General features: G+C 40.0%; 2 protein-coding genes across 2 annotated transcripts; both read left to right on the forward strand.

Moving 5' to 3' along the window:
• The first annotated feature begins 364 nt into the window (after window positions 1-364).
• LOC145791765 (uncharacterized) lies at window positions 365-2,425 on the forward strand. The gene is made up of 3 exons (XM_082872202.1): window positions 365-1,124; window positions 1,621-1,687; window positions 1,783-2,425. Exons 1-3 carry the CDS (start codon window positions 365-367, stop codon window positions 2,423-2,425), a joined length of 1,470 nt encoding a protein of 489 aa, XP_082728328.1.
• A 6,484-nt stretch (window positions 2,426-8,909) lies between these two features.
• On the forward strand, window positions 8,910-12,646 carry LOC114288312 (Pre-rRNA-processing protein TSR2, conserved region). Its single transcript, XM_028231809.2, has 4 exons — window positions 8,910-9,252; window positions 10,082-10,170; window positions 11,048-11,161; window positions 12,201-12,646. Exons 1-4 carry the CDS (start codon window positions 9,063-9,065, stop codon window positions 12,408-12,410), a joined length of 603 nt encoding a protein of 200 aa, XP_028087610.2. The 5' UTR covers window positions 8,910-9,062; the 3' UTR covers window positions 12,411-12,646.
• The last annotated feature ends 402 nt before the right edge of the window (window positions 12,647-13,048 follow it).

Raw genomic sequence — 13,048 nt, forward strand, 5'->3', positions numbered from 1 at the left:
TGCCGTTATGCAGATGGACGCCTTTTTGATGCTTATTTGTTCTTACCGGTCCACGAATGTCGCATATAATCTGCAATCGTCAAACACATTTGCTGAGGTTGTCGATTATGTTTGTTCGAAGTTTGCCGGACTCCTGCCAGGAAAATTCGAGTTGTTCTATAAGATTCCCGGCTATAACAACTTCTCCTTACAGAATGATGTGGACCTGAAGAATATGGTTTGACTTGCGCGTTCGTTCCAGTTGCAGTTAATTGACGTGGTCATTGAACAACATCCTCGTCGGGATGACAACACTCCTGCCATTGACCCAATGATAATCCACGCACAAGGCACAACAGGGGATGCACTACCTAATGATTTTTGAATGGACGATGAAGTCGACCTGCTACAATCATTTTGTCCTCACAAGGAGAAAGTCTTCCTTTCCGCTCCATGGGCAAAAGGTTTTACCCACATCGAACAACATTTCGAAGGTGAGGCTTCTGAATTTCGCAATGTACTACGGAAATACCCCATTGAATGTGGGTTCCAGATCAAATTTCTGAAGAACGACTCCGTTCAGGTAATAGCTACATGTGCTATGAACGAATTGAAGGCTTGCATGTGGTCTGTGCACGGACGGAAATTAGAGGCAAACGGATTTTTCTACTTACGAAAATGGAACAGTGAACACATTTGTGGCGTGGCTGTGCGTACGTCCACACACCCACTTGTTGGGTCTGATCTTGTGGCCGACATTGTATCTGAACGTGTGCGTGATAGACCACTAACCCGTCCGACCGAAGTGATATTGGACTTGAAACAAGATTACGGGCTCGATATAAGTTACTGGGTGGCCTGGCTAGGTGTTGAAAAAGCGAGAGGAGAATTGTTCGGTGCACATTCCATTTCGTTTGACCAATTACGTTGGTATAGTAATGCAGTATTAGAACACAACCCCAGGACCTACATTTACATTGAATACGATGATCACGCCCAACAGTTCACACGCTACTTTATTTCATTCAAAGCATGCATCGACAGGTTCCACCATTGCCATCCTCTGCTTTTCCTAGACGCCACGTTCCTTGAAGGCCGCTTCAAAGGTTTTCTACTTGCGGCCACTGCAAAAGACGGAAACCAAGGTTAGTTCGTTCAATTTAAACCATCACACTACCCCATTCACATGACAACCAACCATACCACCTTTACACTATATTTTAACGTGGTCATTAACCCCCGGCGCTATGTTTCTGTCACAACCCTTGCATACAGTACATAATTAGTTCTACAAAATTTTCCAAATCTGCAGGTTTGTTCCCTCTATCATATGCAGTGGTTGATTCCGAAAACACCTCAAACTGGTCTTGGTTTCTTCATCACTCGCGCAGGTGGTTCATGGGGACAGACCTCTAACATTTGTATCGGATCGGAACCTTGGTTTGCTTGAGGTAATGCCGACCGTATTTCCGAATGCAGAACATGCATTCTGTCTACAACATTTGTAGAGGAACTTAAGGGACATGTTGCGTTACACAAACAGTATGCATCGGGCAGGTTTGGTTAGCAAATTACGACATTGCGCATACGCACCAACTGTTACCGCTTTTAACCACAGAGTTGAACAATTCCAAAAATCAGGCCGGTCTGTTGCATCTAAATTCCTAGCAAATGCACATCCACAACATTGGGCAAATGCATTTTTCAGGTCAGTCCCACATGTTACTCAAAAAAACCACATGCACAACACATTTCCTCATAATGTTCATATTTATTTACCTACATGTTCTACTCATTTTGCAGGGGGCGACATTATGGCGAAATGTGCTCAAATGCTGCAGAATCATTCAACTCATGGGTCCGTGAGGCCCGTAACCCCCCAATCACAAGAATGGTTGACAGCATACGGACCAAATTGATGCAACAAATGGCGAAACGTAGAGACGCTTCCCAAATGTGGACCAGAACCATATGTCCCAAAATGGAAGATCGGTTAGAAAAAGCATTCAATGAAGGTAGATCATGGAAAGTGAGCCAATCAAACGCTGATGTGTATGAAGTGCACTCTTTCCCATCGGTCACTGTTGACATCGGACGACGCACTTGCTCATGTTTCAAGTGGCAACTCAATGGGTTCCCTTGCGCACATGCGATGGTTGTCGTCCGTAAGAGTGGGCGGGATTTGAACACATTGGTCGAACCATACTTCCACGTGTCCGAGTTTCGTGCCACTTACGCATCAAGCATTTTTCCAATTCCCACTGTCGAGCAACCGCCTTTCAACCCAAATGATTACGTCATAAAGCCCCCTGCCGTGAAACGTCCACCCGGTAGACCAAAGAAGAAGAGGATACTGTCAAAGGGGGAACATGTTCAGCAAATCAGATGCGGCAGATGTGGGCGCATGGGGAATCATAACAGGAAGACATGCAACGAACCCATTTAACCACATCCTTCCACCCGGCCACACCAGCACTAAACTATTATTACTATTCAAGTTTTTTCCTCGCCATAATCGATACAATACTTTCTTATTACTGTTCCAGTTTTTTCCTCAATGCAATATTTTTGTTTCAATTGTTTTTGGTTTCAATAATTGCGTGCAACGCCACATGACAATGTCATAGCCAATTTACTATCATTGGCACACTCAGTTATTAATAATAGGTTTCCTTCATTTAATTTCATACGTGTTATCTTCACAACAGACTTTAGTAGTTCCATCACAAACTTTGACATCCGTGTATGGAACCAATATGTCAGCTTATACCTCCCACAACATTTTTTCATGTGTCTTTACGTGCAATTCTGAACTGCAGTATTTTACAACTACAACAGAACATGCAAGTACATGCTGAAATCATACTGACTTACACACAATCTGCATTCGTGTTTGATATGACAACATGCAGGGTAACCAACCCCAGCGTGTGGACGTCATCTAGTGAATATCACACCAGCCTTTTCACATCAACAACGTATTGCTTCCTCTGTCATGAATTCATACAAGCTTACCAATGCGAACATCACGCCACAAACACACATTTACGATGCCAACATCAAACAAAACTTGCAACTCACACCAGCACCACACAACGTCATTCCCAACACCAACTAACAGTCGCACCCTACCCCAAACGATGCACTTTACACAACGCCAGCAAGACGAACAGAACAACAACCGGTAAGTTAGATTTCCATATTGATGCAACTACAAATTCACATTACAACGTCCCCTTCGAACAGGATCAACAACTTAGCACACATAAACCCCCTCTCATCCAAGAATTGCACCGTACTACACATACTACACTTCCTACCACGCAAGCCAAAACCAAATTACAATACCTTATCAGTCCAACCTAAATCCCATTTCAACAACACATTCATATCAACAGATGCATTCGTGATGCCCCACCACATACACGTACAGCACGCCACACACACATTCACGAATGAGATTAATGCAAACACACATATATATAACCAGGACATAAATGCATAACACTTTGTAAAAAAACGACCAACAGTAAATAAGTATTTCAAACGTACGCATTGATCACTATAATTCAATACAGTTGTGAAACGGAGTAACGTAATAGTTCTTCTTTGTTTGTTTATAATCTAGGCATAATTTAATTGAAGCGTAACCAAAACTATCCACGACAAAACCCACATTATATACCACATGCCAATGCAAAAACCATAAAATCAACACACAAAATATAAACAGTATGTACTGCAACTGCCAACCAAAAAACTATTTCCAAATTGTAATATACGCAGTAAAATTAAAAATAGTTGTAGTACGTAGTAACGTAACGGTAATTGAACTTCATTCACCCAACCATTCGGCCCATGTTGCTCATCACCCCACGTATAGGATCTCCTATGAATCTTTTCACCATGTCCGCACGTAACACGCTACAGTTGCCTCCTTCCAACGACCGCCCCACATCAACATGATTCACATACTGTCTCATTATTGCGCAAACAATAATCGCACAGTCCATGCTGCAGCAACACACATTACAAACGGTCAGTCAACAACACACATCACAAATCTTCTACAGGAACAACTTTTTTTTAAAAAAAAAGATGTTGCACTTACGTTTCCGCACGCTGCTGGGGGCATTCCGAAACTGATTCCACCATTATATCAAAATCCTGCGTACCAACCAGCTGATCCAAGCCATTTGCAGCCATCGCTTGCCGCTGAATGTCAGTTACAATTTTTTTCTGCGCCATAAAAGCAAACCCAATGAAATGTATAACATGTAATTCCAATACACGTACATACTCGTCAACTCTAACATTATTCAAATCAACGCACCAGTTTTACAGCCTCCGCGTAGTGCACACCGCCGGTACCGGTCCTGCTCCGCATCGAATTGTAGTGCTTCCAACTTCCGTCCTCAGTATCATAAACCACTAACGTCCATTGACCAAGGTGGCAAACCGGGAAATGCATGTAACGTGCATCCCTACCAGCATGTAGATTGCTCGTCACATACTTGAATCTTGCCTCCACATTGTCACCTTTCATCACGTCCTGCACACATCAAACACACAACAAACCAAAATAACAACATCACTCAACACCATCCACAAACAATGACACACAATGGATACCTAAAAAACACTTACCCAGCATATGTTGCTGAAGAAATAAGAGTTCTCCGAAAAATCTTTTCCCGCATTCAACCTTTCCTGCTCATCAGACAGCACCTCTGCGAATGCGTCAATAACCTGCCACAAACAGTGCCAGAATCCAAATAAAACCAATATTCACACATTCACACATATTCACAAAACAGTTATTTCGGTAAACCAGTATGACCCATAATACAATTGGTAACACTTACATTCCCACGCACACCAAATTGCCTCACCAGTGATCTAACGTCCGAAAAATATACTGCATTCCCATCAATTCGACCAACCCACATTACAGCCCTACACACATGTCAACATATAACATTACAATTACATAAACGACAATAACATTGTGTACTACAGTACAAAAAAACTACCATTGCAATTAGTATTGCACACCTTAAAAATTAAACCCACAAACACACACAGTACTGACCTATCACCGTATCTATCATACGCATTGCTTATCACATCTTTTTCTATCTCAGTCATCATCTTCCACACTGTGTTACGATTCGTGATTCCAAAACCTGTGAAAATTTTCTTCCCATCACCAACACTGTCCACATCAATCATACTTTCGCTTTTCATCACATCAACACTACATCCAACCCCCCCGGTCTTAGAAACGTTCACTTCGTTGTTCATCACCCGTCCCCTACGCCTCAACTCTGGGTACTCAAACCCGGATAACTTCAGATTTTTCCTCACTTTATCTTTGATGTTACATACAAAGGAGTTCATACCACCCACAGCACTGCCACCTTCCGTCAACAAAGGACTCACAACAACAACGTCACTGTCATCTGCTTGGATAGGATCGTGCATTTCGTTGTTGTCAACTATGGGAACATATGCGACGGGAGAGGCGTCCACCATGATACCACCTTCAACATTTGGGCAGTGGTCCAGTCCATTACTAACACCAACCCTATTACGAACAACATATCCGTCAACACAAGGGTCCGTGACATTCACACTGGAAAAATGTTGCGTCACATTATGCACTGCTTGCTCCGTAACTTGTTCCTCAAGGGCTACAAGGCTCCGTCGTAACTCGGCATTCTCAGCTACAAGTTTCTTGCATTCTTCATCTTTCACCTTAAAAATGCTCTCAAATCCTGCCACCAAATTAACTGATTGCATTTCATTCTTCCTTTTCAATCTATCAACTTCGTTCTTCAATTCCATTATAATTTTGTTGTCTCCTGCATCCCCAGTTATAAAATCAGGACTTCTTGAACCAACATGTCTGCAATTGTTCTTCCCGGTCGGACTACTGAACGGGGGTAAGAACTTACCATCCCCCCCATCCACCACCTCGCCGGATACACCCCCACTTTCCAGACTACGCATGACAAACGGCACATTAACGTCTTCCTTATGTATGCTCCCACTACACTGCTTACCATGGCTCCTGCCCTCCACTTTAACAGCCACTGCAGCAGTCCTACTAACAGTCACTCCTGTCACTTTAACATCCTCTTTTTCAACCAGACCCACATTACCTTCCCCCAACATACCCTTCCCCTCTAACATTGACACTTCGTGCACCTGTACGATCAACTCGTCCGTGATCACCTAGCCAAAACAGCATATTTTACAAACCAACATCAGTGCAACCACACAAAACAACAACAGCATAAAACACATTACTGGATACCCTAACAAAAAACACAACGATTCATAAATAATTACCTCAAACTTATTTGTATCGGACAGCTTCACACTTTGTGAAGTAGATATCAGCTCACCAACGTCCCATCTGAGGAACCTGGGGAACCTGTGACCATATTTCGGCTTCACAATGTCTGTATGTTCACACAACCAAAACTGCACCACAAACAAGCAGGAAACAACAAAACCATAATAACAACCACTCAAAAATCTTAACAAAAACCAAAAACTTAGGTTAGCCAAGAAACTAACTACCAACAGACAGGTTGTACACTTACCGTTAAAACAACTACGCATCCGGTAACTTTCTCCGGTGTCCGATGGAAGTCCCTTACCGAACACATGAGCATATTACGTATAGCTGCACCCCAATCATATAATTTCATGGCCTCAAAGTTGTCCACGTACCGTATCAGGGTCCAACTAATGGTCTCTCCGGACGTGGCAAAGAAAAGCTTCCCACACGCATAGAGACAAAGAAACTTGGCCATATCCTCATGATCGTGCGGGGTGTCCCCCACCGAGGCCTCCATCAGCAAATCCCTCACAAGTTTGGCCGTTATCCTGTTTGTCCCTGGACACCTACGCTGGACAAAATCAGACGCAGGCCTCGGTCGTGGCGTCAAATCAAGGAATGCATTACCACCTAGCAGCCCGAACAACAGCTTCATATCCTCATCTGTCAAGTCAACTCCACAACCACCCAGAACAAACTTGCCTTCCCGTACACTGTATGACCTTAGGATACGCACGATCAGATCGTCGCCCTTTCGGAACTCTGTGTGATCAAGCTGGTTGATTAATATAACTTCAATCATAATCCAAAACGGTGTCCTTCTCAAGTATGCCAGGTGCACTTCCCGCAAATTGACTGCGTAAACCAATTTAATGATCCCAGCAACGTTAGACCGAAAATTGAGCCGTGATTTGACAGCCTTCCTAGCACCAACGGACCGGCTGACAATATTAAACAAGATTCGTCCAGGCATGTTCACCCCAATTTTTCTTTTCGATGACAAGCCCAATGCCTCTTGCCTTTTACATTCACATGACCGTGTCCACCGAGACCCAGCAGAATTAACCCCTGCAGTTCCACAACTCGCATAAGCAACAAATACAACTTCACCACAAACTGAAAAATTTTAGAAATTCACATAGACATACATTACCCAACCTACTCACAACAACACAATCTGAAAAAAAAATCATGTCACTGAACAAAATTACTTATAACTCCAACAAAAAAATGTTCACACCACATTCATATAACGCCCGCGTACACCACACACATCAAAAAACCCTTTGACCAACAATGTCACTTATAAAGCAACATAATAAATAACATTTGACACTTGCATACACATGCCACGTCCACACAACTTCCACACACCCAAAAAATTATACCATCCCCACAACCAGGTGCATGCGGTCCCCTCACACAAAGCACTTTTCCCTCGACAGTAAAAAACCCCACACCATAACTAATCCTTTTCAAAAAAAACTTCAAACACATACCCCACACTGGCCCTATAAGTACAATTTTGCCTACGTTCCAAAACCAACCAAAACTTTATTCAAACAACACAACAAACACATATTCAGAAACACGCCATTACTGAACAAATTACAACGACAATCATACATACATATCATATTTGACTGTGCGGAGTAACACATTACCACGATCGCCCCAAACCAAAATCCCTAACCACGTCAATATAGAATGCTAAACGTAAAATAATAACCCAATCCATTACCAACTTACCTGTGTCAGGCATTTGAATAACTTTTTCGTACCCCCAGCCAAACAAACCTCAGTCTAATCTGGAATGTTCGCAGAGCGACAACCTCTTCCACGGAATGTATTGGGGTTCTTGGCCACCACGAATAAATGATTTTCAACCCTAAGGATTCTTTTATGCATAAAACGAATGCGTCAAATATTTCCTAAATCAGTGTCGTTGGTTCCGCAATCAACGAAATTTGAATTTCAAATCACACAAGAGGATGATCGTATCAGATTCTGCGTTTCACGTCGAAACCCATAAACGAAATCTTACAAACCCCCAAATACATCGAACAAACAATTTAGAAACTTTTCGTGAGTCGGGTTACACATTATCACGTGACCTGAGAACTGACCCACATCACTGGCACAACACTCAACACACTCAAACCACGTCCACGGCCAAGATGCCAGCAATACACACCAACTAAAAAAAGGTATTAGTACATTTTTAATTGTTACGAGACACACAATCACACCCCTATTGCTACAAACCCAGCGCGTCCCAAATACCCACCCCTAAAAGTAAGGCCTCAATGGCAAATTGGTCAACATATACTCAACGGGACTAAACGGTTACAAAAATAACAATTAGGATCATATGGTCTATAAAATAGGAATATGGGATTTACTGGTCAATTTCCCTTTATTTTTAATTTATTTTATTTAACTTGTTTTATTTATATACGGCTTCCGCCTCTCTTTTATACTTTTTAAATATATTTATATTGGGCGTACCTAAAAAAATAAAAAAATTATTTAAAATATTAACAAAGTTGAATAAAAACTTAATTTTTAGAAAAGAGATTAAACCAACAAGGTAATTTGTAATTATTTTACATCTTAGTGAAATCTAGTGTATTTTTTGTTAAACTTCATGGGAAGTAATAAGTGTAAATTAACCTAAATAGGTCCTGCATATATGAGGATTTAGGGTTAGGGTTTTGCAGACCGAGTGTTCCAAATGGATCCTGGGAAGGTGGCCCAGCTTTCAGCAGAGAACGCTGCTCAGCTTCAAGAAGGCATCAATTTGCTTCTGTCTCGATGGTCCGCCCTTCAGATGGCCGTCGAGAACGAGTGGGGCGGCCGTGATTCTCGCCTCAAATCTCAACAACTGGCAGCCGATATCTTCTCTTGGCTCACCCAATCCAAAGGTAGATTCTTTACATACATAAACACACATTGATGTATTTTGATTGTTTCAGCTGATATATTTGATGGGTTTTTCTTTTTAAATTCAAAGCGATAGTCATTCCTGTGAAAATCTAGACATTAGTAATTCAATTATTTATTTTGATTTTTTAGCTGATACATTTAATGGGTTTTTCTTTTTAAATTCAATGCGATAGGTATACCAGTGAAATTCTAGTCATTAGTAATTCAATTAGCTTCAGCTTTTTTATAGTCGATTGTATATATACATACATATGTAAACACACACACACACACACACACACACACACACACACACATATATATATATATTGATGTATTTTGATTTTCTGGCTGATGCATTTGATGGGTTTTTCTTTACCAGTGAAAAGCTAGTCATTAATAATTCAATTAGCTTCAGTTTGTTTGTTTTTTTTTTTTGGTGGGGAATGAAGCTTGAGAAAAATTGTCATGTTGTGCTGAAACAAACAGGACAGGACCAATCTCGATGGATACTTTAGCTTGTTGAGTATAATATTGAACTGTGAAGTTAATTATGTTTTATAGAACAAAGATAATAACTTCATTTTCTTTTTTCCCATTTCTGCTGATCATGTTGTGTAACAAGAGTTCTTTAAAGTTTGATATTCTCAAACATCTTTAAACAAAATAATGGTGTTGGCTTCTATTGTTAACAATTTTCCAGGTGAATTGTATTTTGGGGCATGAGTTGGTTCTTGTTTGGATGTAATGATTTAACAAATTTATTATTGAATATTGATGTAAATTTTCTTGTCTAATTTTTTTTTTTTCCCCTTTTGTTTTTGTCAGAACCACTATATATTGATGACTTGGAAAATATGCTTGATGAATTTATGCTCTCTCTCAATACTGAGATAGCAGATGGCAGTGTTGAGGAGGTATGTGTTCCTTACATCACTAGTAACCCTGAATTGTCCATATTCTTGCATATTTATTAGAATCATATCTTATAGTCAGATCACATCACATATAATCTCACTTAATACTAGTAGTGTACTTTGTGTTGTTACTTTCATTGTTGTGTATTAAGGGCTTTAGATCATTTTCTATGGGCTCACTTTTCACTCCTTTGTTTCAACATTTTATTGTTTTAAAAACCTTTTGAGCTTGTTTTAGTGAACCAGCTTCCCCACAAATTTCCATCATTTCCCTGTAAACATTCAAATTCAAATCTAGGGTTTTTTAAAGCATTGGTAAAAGCGTAGGTGTGACTTTTTTGTGTTGTTCTTATTCTAGGAAGGTTAAACTTACTACAAAGTGCACATTTAGAGCCTGTCCAATCTGTGAGAATACTAGTGCTGCAAGTTGGGCTGTCTTAGGATTATTGGTGGGTTTGTTCCTGTTTCTAGCATCAATGTGCTTCTTTACTGTTCATAATAATACGAAATTCATGCTTTGAATGGTTCAAATCCATGTCATTTAGATATCTTATAGGGTTGGACTCAATGTTCTACAATATTGATTAATTAACTTTATAGATAACTTACTATTTGAGGAAGAAGTGAAAGCTGCACATACCACTAACAGCCAGAGAGGAGTTATAAGTTTCACCCTTCATTGTATTTAGATAAGTAATGATGACTTTCACGGTCTTCTTATGTTGATTGATATATTTTATATATTCATGCTCATTTGCATTTTTCATTTTGAATTTGTATGCTTTGCAAGTTATGTGCATTTGCATTCAGTTCTGCAATCTTTGCTAATTGAGTGATTGGTTGTTTGGTGGTGTTTTTTCTGAACAACTCTATGCAGATAGCAGAGAAATTAATGGTTATGCATGAAGAATGTTTGGAAGGTGACTACAAGTCAATTCAAATACTAAAGGAAACCAATCCTCCGAGAGGTGTTGTTCCTCATATCAGACAGGTATTTGTAGTCGTCCCTTGATTGAAAAACTTTTATGCTCCTTAAATGAGAATCGTTCTTCATTTTGGTGCCTCATGTTTGTCCTGCTTATGGGGTATTTAAATTATGGAATGATGAAAGGCTTTAAATGGTTGGGCATTAGCACTAAAAGATTGTCTGCCCTGCTATAAAATGATGCTAACCTATAATAATTGTTCCCCTATGTAGAAATTTGCTATAAGAGAACGTAGTGATCATTGGTTGGATGTGCTGCACTATAATATAAAGTGCTGAAGACCTTGTGTTGTGGACAAATTAATCACTAATTTACATTCTTGTTAAGTTGAAAACTGTGTTGCTATGGCCAGGGTATGTTAAAGGAATTAGATACAGCAAGTTATTTCCACAACCAAAGTCAACTACAACTACTAGGTGGGAGTTTTTTTTTTTTTTTTTTTTTTTTTTTTTTAATGTCCGGGTGTTTGGGCCAGCTTATGCGCACCTTGACTAATCCTGGGACCCATGCAAAGCGCCCCCCATATGGATCGGGCAAATCTCGGACAGAACCTGCAAGCATGGCCCCAAGGAGTTGATGGATTAAGTAGTTATAGATGTGCAATGGGCATTGGCATGCTCCAAGGGATGAATTTTTGAATCACTTCTCACAAGCTAAGAAGCAAATGACATTTCTATGAAGGTGCCATGCTCTGGACACCAACACCTCACTCGCACTTCTAGACACTTGTTTAATACCTTGAGGACATGTCCATGATTCAAAAATGAATTTCATTATTTTAGACACTTGGATGGTATATCTTGAATACTCCTAATCACAATGCATTACGTGGATCTAGTGGTTAGAATGTGTTACGTGGATCTTGTAGTAGCAGTATGATAGAAGAATGTGCTACGTGGATCTTGTAGTAGCAGTATGATGGAAATTTTCTTGTTGGAATCAGCACAACATATGCTAGTTGGATGGAAGATATGAACACTGTTGTATACTAAACTTCATTAGTGTTCTAATTTTCCTTCTTTTGCTTCCTTTTTTACGCTTCAGGACGACAGTAGTGATGATGACAACAACGATGATGATGGAAGCATAGGGGATGATGATTCGTTAGAAATGGTTGTCGATGCTCCCAAATCCCAGTCAAATATGAATAATAACGACATGATGGTTGATGAGCCAAGACCCAACACAGCAGCTGAAGCAGAAGATGGATGGACGGTAGTGGCCTCTAAGCGGAACAAAGGTAGAAGGAACTAAACCAACGCTCAAGACCCGTGGTCCTTGTTTGTTTGTACCTTTTTATTTTCCCTCCTCTTTTTTCCGGGTCCATTTTTTGTTGGTATGTAATTTTCCAGGAGTTTTCTGTTCGGTATTTTTTTTCTTAATGTGCTTTTGCTGCAATGCAGAGGAAGTAGTGGTTGTGGAGTATATTGCCTTTCACACATAGGTCCTAAAACATCATATATGGAAAAATGGCCTCATTTATGTTTAAACTTGTCAGTAACTCTATGCCATTATCTATTCATCTTTGAACGCTTAGTTCGATACAATTAAAAGTGTCATGATTTTGGCAGAATTGTAAATTAGTGAAAAGAAACTAAAATGATTGTCAAAAATGGTGGTGCGAGTGAGTTTGTGCTCTGGAAAGTGCTACATGGCACTAATCTAACCCAAATCCAAATTCCTCAAAAAAAAAAAAAAAACAAAACAGGAACAAAACAAGGAAAACAAATATAGGCAGTTTTGTGAATTCTGCATATCTATAACATCTACAAAAGAATGAATGGTGCTGAAATCTAACACAAAACGCCAAAATAATGTACAATTGCCCAAAATTGCCTTCCCTTTTTTTAGTTTAATTGTCTACGGTTTAAAAAAATTGTAATCAAACTAAA

This window comes from Camellia sinensis, chromosome 5 (assembly GCF_055761805.1).
Source record: "Camellia sinensis isolate YWXY chromosome 5, ASM5576180v1, whole genome shotgun sequence".
Taxonomy (NCBI): Eukaryota; Viridiplantae; Streptophyta; class Magnoliopsida; order Ericales; family Theaceae; genus Camellia; species Camellia sinensis.

Excerpts from the sequence above, each read along its gene's own strand:
- LOC145791765 (XM_082872202.1), top strand. The coding sequence starts at position 365 with ATGGACGATGAAGTCGACCTGCTACAATCATTTTGTCCTCACAAGGAG. Across the intron at positions 1,125-1,620 it reads TGCAAAAGACGGAAACCAAG|GCCGGTCTGTTGCATCTAAA; the intron begins GTTAGTTCGTTC and ends TCCAAAAATCAG. Across the intron at positions 1,688-1,782 it reads TGGGCAAATGCATTTTTCAG|GGGGCGACATTATGGCGAAA; the intron begins GTCAGTCCCACA and ends CTCATTTTGCAG.
- LOC114288312 (XM_028231809.2), top strand. The coding sequence starts at position 9,063 with ATGGATCCTGGGAAGGTGGCCCAGCTTTCAGCAGAGAACGCTGCTCAG. Across the intron at positions 9,253-10,081 it reads TTGGCTCACCCAATCCAAAG|AACCACTATATATTGATGAC; the intron begins GTAGATTCTTTA and ends TGTTTTTGTCAG. Across the intron at positions 11,162-12,200 it reads TTGTTCCTCATATCAGACAG|GACGACAGTAGTGATGATGA; the intron begins GTATTTGTAGTC and ends TTTACGCTTCAG.